We start from the raw sequence: 15,748 nt of genomic DNA on the forward strand, positions 1-15,748 counted from the left end.
CCCATGGGGCCAGGCTAAGGGTCCAGAATGCATCCTGGTGCGTGCGGTGGGCTACATTCCTGGAGAAGAACAAGGGCGGGATATGGGGATTCATGGCTTGCACAGTGAGCGGAAACAAGTCTGCTCTTTTTCGGGGGGGGAGGAAGTACCTCATCTCTCAGAATGGCTGCTGCAAACATATCTGGCCTAGATAAAGTCCAGCCAAGCCTTGCACTCTTGGCCCACCTCGCAAGAAGATGCAGGCTCGCACAGGGTCCATGGCAGATTGGTTCTCCTTACAAATCTGGAGGGTATTTCAGAGAGTGGGGAACCAAATAAAGCAGTAGTTAGTTGTTGTTGGTTTTTTGTTCAATTCTTGCAAAACCTAGAACTTAATTGAAAAGTAATTCATGCATGTGGTTTAAAAATTGCTTTCATTTGATAATTTTAGGCCCTCGCCCCTTACCCAGAGGGCAAAAATGCTATTAATGGTTTCTTGTATATCCTTCCAGAAATATTCCATTCACAGACGTGTGTATTCATTTCAGGGATCTCAAAGGGGAGCGGGATGTGCATATTGTTATTACCTTGCCTTTGCAAAAGACGGCCTCTTAAATGCGTTCTAGGCAGTACGAGATTATTCCATAACACGGAGGCATCATAATTCATCCACGTGCTCACCTACTGGCAGAGAACTGCGCACTTCCGAGTGTCCCTGTGGGATTCATTCCCAGAAGTGGAGTTTCTACTTGGTGTAGACGGTACATTGAGGGGACTTCAGGGGCTGCATTTTTTTAGGTTGTCATCTTCAGAGCTCTGAATAGCAGGTCTTTTAGACAATTTTATTTAATTTTATGGAAATCGCCCTCTAAGGGTTTGTGTTCCTGCTTCCCACCCCCGCGGGAAGCAGTCTTCTCCTTCTTTTGCGTTTTATCTGTAACACGTCCTCTCAGACCTAAGTCCCCTAGACTGTGGCGAGCCGGTTTGTGTGGGTCCTGCAGCCGGACCACCTGGGTTCCAGTCCTGCAACATCATAACTAGCCCTGTCATGTGGGGGTGGCGAACTTAAACTCCTCATGCCTCAGTTTCCTTATCTGTGGATGTGAGGATGTGTTGAATAAACATGTATGAAGAAGTGAGGTCATGTTTGCACTTAACTGAGCACTCAGCTCAGATGAGCTCTTTTTATTGCTTTAATATTTGTCTTTAAATCTATTTTTTTTAATGTTTATTTAGTTTTGAGAGAGAGAGAGAGAGAGAGCATGTGAGCAGGGGGAGGGCAGAGAGAGAGACACGGAATCCGAAGCAGGCTCCAGGCTCCGAGCTGTCAGCACAGAGCCCGACGTGGGGCTCGAACCCACAAACCGCGAGATCATGACCTGACTGAAGTTGGACGCTTGACCGACTGAGCCACCCAGGCATCCCTAAATCTGTTCTATTTTTAAACTTAGTTTTATGCTAAGTGATGTGCAATGATATAGATCTGGTGCGCTATCTACATTTTAGGCTACAAGATAGTATATACGTAACTATAAAATCGAAGAAATAAGGGTAATATTCTGCCACAATTGGGAAAGTTACTGTCCTGAGAAAGAGCATTATTAGAAATGCCTCGAGCGGTTCAAATCAAATAGGTTAAAGTAGTATCACGTAGATGTTATGATATTCATTTCTTCAAATATAAGTGATGTTGAGCGTTTCTCCTATGGTCATCTATCATTTTATTTTCTTTTTGTAAACTGGCTATTTATTTTTTTTTGCCTGATTCTATATGAAGTTTTGGTCTTTATCCATCAGTTTGTAAGAGGGTTTTATGAATGTAAGAGATTAGTTCTTTGTCACATATACTACCAATTTCTTCCTGTTCCTGTTTGAAAAGTATTCTGAGAGTGTTTTGTTTTTTTTTTTTTTCATCCAGCTTCCTTCAGTTGATCTAATTTACCCGTTTTTTTCTTCTGTGGCACCTGAATTTGGGGCTTGCTTAGAACTATATGCCCCCTCCCACACTACATGCACATTCTACCCTGACTTTGTCTCATCCTTTCTCTGGGTCTGTTTTACTCTGAACCTTCATTCCATCACAGATCTATTTAAATGTAAGGTGTGAAGGGGCGCCTGGGTGGCTCAGTCGGTCGAGTGTCCGACTTCGGCTCAGGTCATGATCTTGCAGTTTGTGGGTTCGAGCCCCTCATCGGGCTCTGTGCTGACAGCTCGGACCCTGGAGCCTGCTTCAGATTCTGTGTCTCCCTCTCTCTGCTCCTTCCCCGCTCATGCTCTGTCTCTCTCTGTCTCTGAAAGATGAATAAACGTTAAAAAAAATTTTTTTTTTTAAATGTAAGGTGTGAAGGATGCACCTGACTTGATTTATGTATTTCTACATGGCTGTTTGCACCAGTACCATTTATTGAATAATTGAGTTTTCCTCACCGAATTGAATTGCCACACTCCTTTGCTAAATTCAAATTCGCTAAATTTGCTGTGTTAATGATTAAATCTGTATATTTATTATCAGACCCTATTACGTTTCTTCATTAATACGTGTATTAATATGCTAGTATCTAAGAGCTAGAGTCAAGCTTTGTAATGTTGTTACCCTATACTTGGAGAACTAATTCCTATTCCTACTCTTTTTACTAATTGCCTTCACTGTTCTTGCATGTGATATTTCAAAGTAAAAAAAATGGAACGATCTATTTTCCTTAGCAATTAATTTAGCAAGGACTAATGTCTTCATAGCATCAAGTCCTGGTATCCAAGCACAGGGATTTATTTCCATCTTCTATTATGCCCTTCAGTGGTGTTCTGAATACTTATTCATAGAGATGTTGGAACATTTCTTGTTAATTTTTTATTTCGGATTCCATTAAAATTGGGGTCGATTTTTCCTTATTTTATATGTGTGAGAAAAGTCCTTGATTTTTGAAATTACTTTCATACAGAGAGAGCTTATGAATTTTCTTACAGGTTATTATTGTTTTTCAGGATGCTGTCTTGTTTCCAAGAAGCAAATAACGACAATTTTATTTTATCTCTAAAGCTTATGCTTCTTGTTTTGCTCTCTTTTTTGCTGAATGTGCCTGACAACTGAGGAAGGTAAGACTAGAGACCTAGGAGGAAGGTTTGAAATATTGAAATAAGGGTTTAAAAAGGAAGTTATTGCCACCAAAATAAACGAAACTCCCAAATTTATGCTCTCTGGGAGCATAGTTGTGAGAAAAGTCAGAAAAAGATGCCTAGGACCTTAGAGACGCATGAAGGAATGAAGCATAAAGCCTATGAAGCATTACATTGCTATTATTATGTGACAGAAGTTTTAAGACATTTTATCATCTCTGAATGATGAACAGCATCGGATCGCTTGCTGTGTATATATTCATTGGAAGGTATCAAACATAATTTCATGTTTACTTTGACTTTTCCCTCTGTCCGCTCCTTTTTAATTTGCTTTTTCAAGACTTATAGATTTGGCGAAAACGAGGCAAGTCAACTACTTACGTTAGTTTCATTGCATGATGTGTCTGTTTACGTTATGGAATTGTATACATACAAACAAAACTGGATAGAGATAATATAGACCAACTGCTTGATAAGAAAACGTGCCCGTGTTTCAGTAGCATACCAGTGTCAACATTGAAGGAGATATTTTTTATTAATCTGATTAAATATTAATAAAATTCATAAATTAATCAATCATAATAATATGATTAAAAGAGGCACAACAAAAGCACTGAAAACTTCCTGTGTGCCGAGCACTGAGCACGGTGATCTAAATGGATTTTCTCATCTAATCCCCACAAAAATTAAGTTTGCAAAAGCTTAATTGCCCAAATCCACACTTTATGACTTGTTATTTTCAAAGCCAGTTCTGTACGACTCTAAAATCCCAGCCCAGGCACTAATTTAGTCCAAAAACACTGTTCATTTACTTCTCAATGATACTTAGGAAATCACAAATATTGGTCCCAAATCAAATTATTTTTTAAAAAAAAAACCCATCAATAAATGCAAGCTGTTAAAAGATTAACTTAAATAAAACACTCAGTAAAGATTAAAAAGTGGCATAATCTAATCAAAGGAAATGTATGGCGTGCCCACGGGGGCATTCTCCGTGGATGTACACAGAGCATTTCTATCTGAAAGAGAAAACGATCCTTCAGGGAGCCTTCTCTAAGAAACTCCAGCATCTCGTACCTTTCATGTAGGATGTTCACTCAGAAATGTTTTAGATGAAAGCTGACATCAGAATCCGAGAGCTCGTTGCCCGAAGGCAGGTGCACACGGCCAGCTTCCGGGCTCTGCTTCTTCCTAAGGCCGCGTTCTTCCTGAAAAGCCTGCCGTGGACGGAGCCCTGATGCATCAGGATGGGATTGTCGTGATGCATGACAGTGACTTTGCCACTTCTGGGGCCTAGGGAACACCAGTCAGGCGTGAGTCTGAAAGAACAAACTGAGAGGCCCAGGTACCCGGAGGAGACGTGTTCACAAGTATCTCTTTCCACTGGAGAAAAGATCTCTTTCCACTGGGGGTGCTTTTTTTCAGCCGGTGACAGGGAGAGAGGTGGGAGAGAAGTTGTCAGACGATAGTCCAGACGAGAGTCCCTTTATTACTGCAACTCACAGTGGGACTTAACTAGAAGTCACATGCAAATCCACGGGGTTCCTGTGGCTGCTTAGACCAGTAATAGTGAGTCACATGCTTTCACATAACCAATATCCTTTTTTTTTTAATTGAAGCGTAGTTAACATAAAATGTTATATTAATGTCAGGTGTACAACATAGTGATTTGAGATTTATATACATTATGAAATGCTCCCCACGACAAATGTAGTCACCATCGGTCACCACACAAACTTATTATGTTACTGACGATGTTCCCTCTGCCGTGTTTTGAATCTGTGCGACTTATTTATTTTATAACTGGAAGTTTATAATGGAAAGTAACTTAATCCTCTTTACCCGTCTAGCCCATCCCCCAGCTCCCTTCCCTCTGGTAATGACCAGTTTATTCTCTGTATTGAAGAGTCTGTTTGTTTTGTTTTGTTTTGTTTAGATTCCACATATAAGTAAAATCATATGGCATTTGTCTTTCTCTGACTTTTTTCAGTTCGCATAATGCCGTCTAGGTCCACCCATGTTGTCACAAATGGAATTTTCACTCCTTTTTATGGCTGATATTCCAGTGTGTATGTGTGTGTGTGTGTGTGTGTGCGCGCGCATGTGTGTGTATCACATCTTCTTTATCCATCTACCAATGGACACTTGCTTTTATATCTTAACTATTGTACATAATGCTGCAATAAACATAGGAGCCCATGTATCTTTTCAAAGTAGTGTTCTTGTATTCTTTGGATAAATACCCTGGAGCGGAATTGCTGGATCATATGGTAATTCTCTTTTTAATTTTTTTGAGGAACCTCCATACTGTTTTCCACAGTGGCTGCACCAATTTACATTCCCACCGACAGTGCACAAGGGTTCCTTCTTCTCCACATCCTCACCAACACTTGTTATTTCTTGTCTTTTTTATTCTAGCCATTCTGGATGGTTCACTGTGGTTTTGATTTGCTTTTCCCTGGTGATGAGTGATGTTGGGCATCTTTTCATGTGTCTGTTTGCCATCTGTAGGTCTTCTTTAGAAAACTGTCTATTCTGGGTATTCTGAGTATTCTGCCAATTTTTCAATCAGATTGGTTCTTTGGTGTTGAGTTCTATAAGTTATTTCTATATTCTGGATATTAACTCCTATCAGACATAGCATTTGCAAATGTCTTCTCCCATGCAGCGGGTTCCATTTTCATTTTGGTGATGGATTCCTTCACTGTGCCAAAGCTTTTCAGTTGGTGTCGTCCCGATAGTTTATTTTTGTTTTCATTTCCCTTGTCTCAGGAGACATACCTAGAAAACCGCTCTGAAGGCTGATATCACGAAATTACTACTTATGTTTTCTCCTAGGAATTTTACGGTTTTAGGTCCCACATTTAGGTCTTTAATCCATCTCGAGTCTATTTTTGTGTATGGTGTAAGAAAGTGGCCCAGTTTTATTCTCTTGTGTGTTGACCATATACACGTGGGTTTATTTCTGAGGCCTCTATTCTCTTCTCTTGATCTATGTGTCTGTTTTTGTGTCAGTACCATACTGCTTTGATTACTACAGCTTTGTAATAAGGTCTTGAAATCTGGGATTATGATACCTCAGCTTTGTTTGTCTTTCTCAAGATCGCTTTGGCTCTTCAGGGTCTTTTGTGGTTCCAGACCAGCTGTATGATTATTTTGTTCTAGCTCTGTGAAAAATGCTGTTGATATTTTGATGGGGATTGTACTGAATCTGTGGGTTGCTTTGGACATTTTAACAACATGCGTTCTTCCAGTTCATGAGCATGGAATATTTTTCCATTTGTTTGTGTCATCTTTCATCAATGTTTTACAGTTTTCAGAGTACAGGTCTGTCACCTCCTTGGTTAAGTTTCTTCCTAGGTATTTTATTATTTTTGATGTGATGGTAAATGGGATTCTTTTCTTAATTCTCTTTCTGCTACCTTATCATTAGTGTATAGAAATACAACAGATTTCTGTATATTAATTTTGTGTCCTGCAACTTTACTGAATTCATTAATCAGTTCTAATAAGTTTTTTGGTTTTTTTTTTTAGCAGAGGCTTTAGGGTTTTTTATTTATAGTATCATGCCATCTGCAAACAGTGGCAAGTTTACTTCTTCCTTACCAATTTGGACATCTGTCATTTCTTTTCCTTGTCTGATTGCTGTACCTAGGACTTTCAGTACTATGTTGAATAACAGTGGTGAGAGGGGACATCCTTGTTTTGTTCCTGATCTTAGGGGAGAAGCTCTCAGTTTTTCATCATTGAAAATGTTAACTGTGGGTAGTTTTTTTTTAAATATATCTATAGGGCCTTTTTTATGTTGAAGTAAGTTCCTTCTACACCTACTTTGTTGAGAGTTTTTATCATGAATGGGTGTTGTATTATGTCAAGTGATTTTTCTGTGTCTATTGAGATGATCATATGGTTTTTATCCTTTCTTGTGTTAATGTGGTATATCACACTGATTGACTTGTGAATATTGAACCACACTTACCTTCCTGGAATAAATTGTACTTGATCATAGTGAAGGATTTTTTAATGTATTATTGCATTTGTTTTGTTAATATTCTGTTGAGAATTTTTGCAACTATGTTCATCAGAGACATTGGTCTGTGGTTTTCTTTTTGTAGTGTCTTTGTCTGGTTTTGGTATCAGGGTAATGCTGGTCTCATAGAATGAATTTGGAAGTTTTCCTTTCTGTTTTGTGTTTTGGAATAGTTTGAGAAGCATAGGTATTAACTCTTCTTTAAGTGTTTGGTAGAATTCACCAGTGAATTCATCTGGTTGTGGACTTTTGTTTGTTGAAAGGTTTTTTTGATTATCAATTAAATTTCATTACTAGTAATCAGTCTGTTCAGATTTCTTAATTCTTCCTAATCCAGTTGTGGAAGATTTGTTTATAGGAATTTATGTTTATAGGAATTTATTCATTTCTTTTAGGTTTCTTAACTTGCTGTCATATAGTTTTTCATAATATTTTCTTATAATCCCTTGTATTTCCATGGTGTTGGTTGTTATTTCTTCCCCTTCATTTCTATTTTTATTTACTTGAGTCCTCTCCCTTTTCTTCTTAATGACTCTGACTAAAGGTTTATCAATTTTGTTTATCTTTACAAAAATCCAACTCCTGGTTTCATCGATCTTTTTTTAAAAATTTCTTTTTTTGGGGCGCCTGGGTGACGCAGTCAGTTAAGCGTCCGACTTCAGCCAGGTCACGATCTCGCGGTCCGTGAGTTCGAGCCCCGCGTCGGGCTCTGGGCTGATGGCTCAGAGCCTGGAGCCTGTTTCCGATTCTGTGTCTCCCTCTCTCTCTGCCCCTCCCCCGTTCATGCTCTGTCTCTCTCTGTCCCAAAAATAAATAAACATTGAAAAAAAAAAATTAAAAAAAAAATTTTTTTTTTATTTTTTTTTTAATGTTTATTTGCGGCGGGGGGGGGGGTGGTGTGAGGAGCGCATGAGTGGGGGAGGGGCAGAGAGAGAGACGGAAACACAGAATCTGAAGCAGGCTCCAGGCTCTGAGCCGTCAGCACAGAGCCCGACATGGGGCTCGAACTCACGGACCACGAGATCATCACCTGAGCCAAAGTCGGATGCTCAACCGGCTGAGACACACCCAGGTGCCCCTTCATCACTCTTTTCTATTTTTTTTAGCATCGATGTCATTTATTTCTGCTCTAATCTTTATTATTTCTTCCCTTGTACTAGTTTTGGGCTTTTTTTTTCCCTAGCTCTTTTAGATGTAAGGTTAGGTTGTTTATTTGAGATTTTGCTTGTTTCTTGATGTAGGCCTGTATTGCTATACAGCCTTTGCTGCATCCCAAAGATTTTGGACTCTTGTGTTTTCACCTTCATTTGTTTCCATGTATTTATTTCCTCTGATTTCTTGGTTGACCCATTCATTGTTTCAGAGCATGTTGTTTAGCCTCCTTGTTTTGTGTTCTTTCCAGATTTTTTCTTGTAATTGGTTTCTAGTTTCATACCGTTGTACTCAGGAAAGATGCTTGATATGAGTTTAGTCTTCTTAAATTTATTGAGACTCATTTTGTGACCTAACATGTGATCTGTCCTGGAGAATGTTCCACGTGCACCTGAAAACAATGTGCGTTCTGTTGTTTTTGAATAGAATGTTATATATATATATATATATATATATATATATATATATATATATATTGAGTCTATATGGTCTAATGTGTCATTCAAAGCCACTGTTGCATTGTGGAGTTTCTGTCTGGGTGATCTATCCATTACGTAAGTGGGTTGTTAAAGTCCCGTATTATGTTTGTATTGGTGTCGATTTTTCCCATTATGCCTGTTAACAATTGCTTCATATATTTAGTTGCTTCTATGTTGGGTACATTATATATTTATAATTGCTATATCCTCTTGTCAAATTGCTCCCTTTATTGTAATTAATGCCTTTCTTTGTGTCTTGCTACAGTCTTTGTTTTAAAGTCAATTTCATCTGATATGGGTGTTGTTACCCTGGCTTTTTTCTTTTTCCGCTTCCATTTGCATGATACACATTTTTCTGTCTTTTCACTTTCCATCTGTATGTGTCTTTAGACTTGAAATGCATCTCTTTTAGGCCACATGTAGATGGATCTTGTTTTCTTATTCCTTCTGTCGCCCTCTGTCTGTTGATTGGAGCATTGAGTCCATTTATATTTGAAGTAATTGTTCATCGGTATGTACTTATTGCTATTTTGTTAATTGTTTTTTGGTTGTTTTTGTAGTTTCTCTCTATTCCTTTCTTCTCTTCTTGCTCTTTTCCCTTATGGTTTAATGACTTTCTTTAGCATTATGCTTGGATCCTTTTCTCTTTACTTTTTGTATATCTATGTACATTTTTGATTTGTAGTTACCATTAGGCACATATATAACATCTTATGCATATAGCATTCCGTAGTAAGTTGATAGCCACTTAAGTTGGAATGCATTCTAAATAAACTACATTTTTACTCCCCTTTCCAAGTTTTATGTATATGATGTCATATTTTATACCTTTTTATTTTGTATATTCCTCGGCTGATTTTGGTAGATATAATTAATTTTAGTATGTTTGTGTTTTTACCTCCACACTCATTTTATAGTCTACTTATTAGTAGCCAGTAAACTGGCTTTATTAGTCTACTATTTTTATTACATGGTTGCTTTTACTTGTTAATTTTTTTCCTTTCATAATTTCTTTCTCCTAGTCGTGGCCTTTTCTTTCCACTCAAAGAATTCCCTTTAACATTTCTTGTGAGGCAGGTTTAGTGGTAATGAACTCCTTTAAATTAAGGAAAATCTTTAAATGAAACACTTTTTGTATTAAAACTTAAACGTATTTAAAATAATTTCTTTATTTTCAAGAATATTTTTCCAACCTGTTCCTAGAAAAGGAAACTTTTTCTTACATATAGAGACTACATGATAAGAAAACCCACTTAAATTTTAAGCTGTCAATGTATTCAGAATAATAAGTCTCATCTTGAATTCATAAGAGCTATAATAACCTTTTAAATTAGAGCTCTGATGAGTTTTTAATGAAAACGACAAAGCCCTAATTATTGCAGAGCGTACAGATTAAGGATTAAATGATGGCCCTCTAAACTCTCCAACATCTGGTTGTTATTTATTGATTTCTCCCAGCCCTGTGTTCCAGACCAATGCCTACCAGGCAGACACGTGCCCCCGGCTGCCACCCCTCATAAGAGCACTGCTGTAGGAAGGTTCTTCAGGTCAACTGCAGTGAGAGTCCTGTGCTTGGGCTGACAGATGGACTTCTGAAAGCAGACAGCATCATTCTTAGGATTCCAGGCAGAAACAGGGAGACTTATCGGTGCAGAATGAGATTTAAATGTTTTTGGTAGTCTGTATGTGTTCTGTTGTAGAAGAAAGAGAAGAGGGAGGAAAAGAAAGATAATGGATTTGAGGGAGGAAAACACAGGAGAAGAGAAGAGAGGCAGGGACAGGAAAAGAGAAAGAGAGAGAAAAGAGCACTTGATGTCATCGTGCTGCCTTTGTGGCTAGAACTGCAGATTGTTGGTAGAAATGTGGGTATTGAGGCTGCTGACGGTGAGAGCTCTAAAGGAAATGAGAAGCACGTTATTGGAAGCTGAAAGAAGGGAGATCTTTGTGATGTAATAAGAAGAGTTTGCAGAAATCACCTCCTACGGTTGCTTGAGAAGCAGCAGGACTTGTAAGTGACGACCTTGGTCTTGTAACTAAAAAGATTTCCAAGGAAAGATACAGGTGCCTTCTGGCTCATGGTATTTATCGTCAAGTACTGCACATAGTAAACTTGCTACTTAGAGAAAATGCAAGAGGAGAGAGAGAAACTGGGGCGTGGGGGGCACTGTTTGAAAAACAGAATCCAGGTTTTGATTGTTTTGAAATTTTCCAACAGCCTATCCACATGGCAGACAGAAAAAGCCAAGAGTGTGACCGTGCGAATTTTGTTAAGCTTCAGAAACATCAAATGACCAGAGTATTCAAAAGGCCTTTCAAATGATCAAGGATGTTCTCACAGAACCTTTGAGGGCCTTTGAGAAGCTGGGGCTTCTTAAGAGGGGCACCTGGGTGGCTCAACCAGTTAAGCGTCTGACTCTGGGTTCCAGCTCAGGTCATGATCTCACAGTTCGTGAAGGCTCCTCACCAGGCTCCACACTGGCCGTGCAGAGCTTGCTTGGGATTCTCTCTTTCCCTCTCTCTGCCCATCCCCAGCTCTCTCTTTCTCTCTCTCTCTCACTCTAGTAAATAAAAATTTTTAAAGAAGAAGAAGAAAAGAAGAAGAAGCTGAACAGTGTTGTCCCTCAGCCTTCACAGCAGGAACCCCAGGTAGAAAGGCCTTATCCAGAAAAGACATTGGGGGCTTTTGTCTAGAAACGTGAGCCCCCCTCCAGGAAATGCATGGGACACCCACAGGTTCTTGATAAAATTATGTCAGTAAAAACCTCACCAGCTTGGACTGGAGGAGATAGAGTACAGAAGGAAAGGGGGTTACCAAAATCCTAAAATTGTGTTGTCGAAAAGCAGAGTAATGAAACCCCTCAACTGCAAATACATACTACCCCTATGAAGAAGGAAAGACAACTCATATGGCTAAAACAAGAATCCATAGGCTGGAAACAAGAGTTATGGAAGGTTATTCTCATTCTTGGAAACCTAATCAAGAAACTCCCAACAGCTGGCTGGCTGGGTTTCAGAACTATTATGGACCAGCAACACTTTTGTTCTTTTCTGTTTCTCCTTTTTAGACTGGGGATATCCACACCTGTTATCACTGTCTATCCCACCACTGCACGTGGGAGGCAGGAGGAGGATACAGGTAACTTGAATTAAAGCTGGATGCTGGTCCTAGAGATTTACATGCAGATCAACCAGTCAAGACGAGCTTCACACAAGAGTCTCATTCACACCAGGAACTGACTTAAATGAGGCAATTCTGGACTTTGAGCAGATGCTATCATGGGGTGAGGCTCTTGGAGACCTTGGGATGGATGAATGTATTTTACATTTAGGAAGGGCATGAATCATTGGGAGCCGCCATGACTCTGGTCATCTGGTAAGGACGTCCCCATGATTTCTGTCCCCTGGTGTGCCCTTACATAGCTCCTTCCTTTTGAGTATGGACAGGACCTGTGACTTGCTTCTAATCTATATAATCCACCAAAGGTGATAGACATAGGTAACTGTGTATGCAGAATTAAGTTGCATAACATGGCTACCTGTCTTGCTGGAGACTCTCTCTTGCAGGCAGTGATAAAGCATGCAGCTATTGGCGGGGGGGGGGGGGGGGGGGTGGCTACCTGGTGAGGAACTGTAAGCAGCCTCTAGGACCCAAAGATAGCCTCTGGCTGATGAACAACCCAAAGCCAAAGCCCTCGGTTCTCCAACGGTGAGGAAAGAATTCTGCCAACCAAATGAGTGAGCCTGGAAGTGGACTCTTCCCCATTCCAGCATCCACGTGAGAATCCAGCCCTGCTAGATACCTTGAGTGTGCCCTTGAACAGAACCCAACTAACCACGCCTGTCCTCCCGACTCACAGGAACAGTGAGATAATAAATGTGTTTTGGTCCAAGCTGCTAAGTTTGTGGCAACATTGTTATGCAGCAATATGTATCTAGCACAGCAAGTGATGGAGAGAGCCATATAAAGAAGAGAGTGAATGTGGGCGCCTGGGTGGCGCAGTCGGTTAAGCGTCCGACTTCAACCAGGTCACGATCTCACGGTCCGTGAGTTCGAGCCCCGCGTCGGGCTCTGGGCTGATGGCTCAGAGCCTGGAGCCTGTTTCCGATTCTGTGTCTCCCTCTCTCTCTGCCCCTCCCCCGTTCATGCTCTGTCTCTCTCTGTCCCAAAAATAAATAAAAACGTTGAAAAAAAAAAATTAAAAAAAAAAAATAAAAAAAAAAAATAAAGAAGAGAGTGAATGCAAGTTAAAAGAGAAGAGGGGCATCTTGGTGGCTCAGTCAGTTAAGCATCTGACTTGATTTCAGCTCAGGTCATGATCTCACAGTTTGTGAATTCGAGCACTGCATCAAGCTCTGTGCTGACCCGTGGAAACTGCTTGGGATTCCCTCTTTTTCTCTCTCTCTGCCCCTCCCTCACTCATTCTCTCACTAAATAAATGAATAAACAAACAAATAAAAAAATGACAAGAGAAGATGACCAAGGGTCATTAGAAGACAGTCCCCAGGGTAGATGGAGCCTCAGTACAACGGAAGTCACCAACACGGCCTCCCTGCAGATGGGTCTTTGGTTGTCAGCTCGCTGATTCTGGGGAGGAAGGGAAAGCAGTTCAGAGGGTGCGGACCCTAACCAGTAAACACTGCAACAGCTCCCAGCACCATGAGAAAAACAGGTGCTAAGGAGGACACGCAGGGACTGGAGGAGTCTGCCCTCCTCAGGACGCTGTCAATACGTGGCCCGACAGGTGCCTCTACAGCCGCTGAAAGCCAAAGCCTTCTGCCAACCTGTTTTGGCAGCTGCCAGACTTCTTAGCAGGGCAGATATGCTATCTGATGACAGTTCTAAGGCTCTGCAGGGGGAGCTCAGACCAGAGCTCACAATAGTCCCTTTCAAAATGGAAAGTAATGAGCTTAGCTTCAGATCTGCTGGTTTACAGGGCAGCCTCGAGAAATTTTCACAATGAATCGCAAGTCATATATTTCTTTTGAGATTCTGGTTCTTAATTCTCACAGAAATAAGCAGGAACGAGACATGAGGGAAAGTGACGGACTTGTCCGCGATCATCAGTCTACTGCTTTGGTCAGTAGAATGTCATCACATAATAATCCCTTAGCCTGCCTCCAGAATGTTCACAAGGCACTGTTAGGCTGGATTTCTGACTAATCTTTTATCCTGACACGGCTTCTGAGCATTCGGTCTTATCAGGCAAGTGGTTCCTTAGACAAGCAAGCAGGAAGCAGAAACACAATTGCCCACATCTCCCACACATCTGCCATTTTCCTTAGCATTCACAGTCATTCCATCCTGTTCGAATAATGGCATGACTGATGCTTAACTCAGGTTATTTACTATGCATGTGTCGTAAAAATAAGGTATTACCTGAAGGTAATGCTGTTGCCTAAAGTGTAACAGATAGTGAAACTTCTTAAGTAATTACGAAAACACACACACATGCACACACACTTGCTTAATACAAGGGTATCTCTTTTGAAAATAGCATTCATAACTAGAGACTTCATTAACCCTTTTAATAGCAGTTAATATAAAGCATTTTTAATAAGTGATGAAGGCTAAAATATAAACCATTTGAACAACCGACATTTGGGGACTGGTAGGTTATTACCCAGTCCCTGATCTCAAGTCCTTGGTGAGATGGTGGATGGTGAGAACTCATCCAAAGATGATTCAGAATTCAGGCTTTTTCACGTGTTGGAAAGGTCACCTTGTGTCTATGCCATATACTGATAATCATATGCATCATGATTTTGCAAAAAAAAAAAATGCATTATTCATTCTGCAAGATTGTATGCATTATGATTTCTGCAACCCGAAAAACCCCCTTATATGTATATTAAATAAGATAAAGACTTTATAAATGTCATCAGTCAGGTTAGGCTTTACTGCTTATGAGTTCACGTTCAGCCACGTTTTGACTTCATGACAGTCCTTGTTTCTTTTGGATTGTTTTGTAATTCAGAATTGCTGATAAGGGATGTGGACCTTTATCAATAGTCAACATTAATGTGGCTAGTGGATAGACCCAGATGGACAAATACTAAAGCCATTTACAAATATAGGATAATATCAAGAGTCTCCTACAGCCTGTGGGTTCCACGACCCAATAACAGGGGGCCACCGGTGCCATGAATTCCTGCCAGGGAAGTGGTGTGTCCCTCAACGCACCTATTCATTTATTCTACATTCAAATGTCCACTGTCTTTTAGAATTTCCAGATTAAATCAGAAAGTGAAAAAAAGAAGTAACTTTTACTAATGTGAAAAAATGCAGAGGCCAGGCCAAAGGCTACATAATTAAACAACACAAAAATAGATTATAAAAACTGTTGGTTTCTTAGATACCCACACCACATTCCCATTCAGAAAATGCCTTACCTTTCCCCCCACCCAACTTACACAAGTGCAATGCATTTATTTTTTTAATTTAATTTATCGTCAAGTTAGCTAACATACAGTGCATACAGTATGCTCTTAGTTTTGGGGGTAGATTCCTGTGATTCATCGCTTATATACAACACCCATCCCAACAAGTGCCCTCCTCAATGCCCATCACCCATTGTCCCCTCTCTCCCACCCCCCCCTAACCATCAGTTTGTTCTCTGTATTTAAGAGTCTCTTATGATTTACCTCACTCTCTATTTGAAACTATTTTTCCCCTTCCTCTTCCCCTCCCCCATGGTCTTCTGTTAAGTTTCTCAAGTTCCACATATGAGTGAAAACATACGCTATCTGTCTTTCTCTGACTGACTTATTTCACTTAGCAGAATACCCTCCAGTTCCATGCACATTGTTGCAAATGGCAGGATTTCATTCTTTCTCATTGCCAAGTAGTATTCCATTGTATGTATAAATCACATCTTCTTTATCCGTTCATCAGTTACTAGGAATTCATCAAGTGCAATGCATGTAAAGTGCAATATGGACCTTACTGTCTCTCAGGAAATATTTTCAAAATAAGTTGGTAGATTTGGTTTCTCTA

General features: G+C 40.0%; 1 protein-coding gene across 1 annotated transcript in view; it reads left to right on the forward strand.

The window, feature by feature from the left end:
- LOC147574682 (uncharacterized) overlaps positions 1 to 15,748 on the forward strand; it is a 124,804-nt gene that overhangs the window by 36,252 nt on the left and 72,804 nt on the right. The window contains exons 3-4 of the mRNA XM_086684733.1: positions 11,820 to 11,890; positions 13,689 to 13,831. Of these exons, the coding sequence (XP_086540859.1) occupies positions 11,820 to 11,890; positions 13,689 to 13,831 (214 nt within the window). The remainder of the gene's footprint in view (positions 1 to 11,819; positions 11,891 to 13,688; positions 13,832 to 15,748) is intronic.

Source organism: Puma concolor, chromosome D4 (assembly GCF_028749965.1).
Source record: "Puma concolor isolate L17-30 chromosome D4, mPumCon1.1.hap2, whole genome shotgun sequence".
In the NCBI taxonomy this organism is placed as follows: Eukaryota; Metazoa; Chordata; class Mammalia; order Carnivora; family Felidae; genus Puma; species Puma concolor.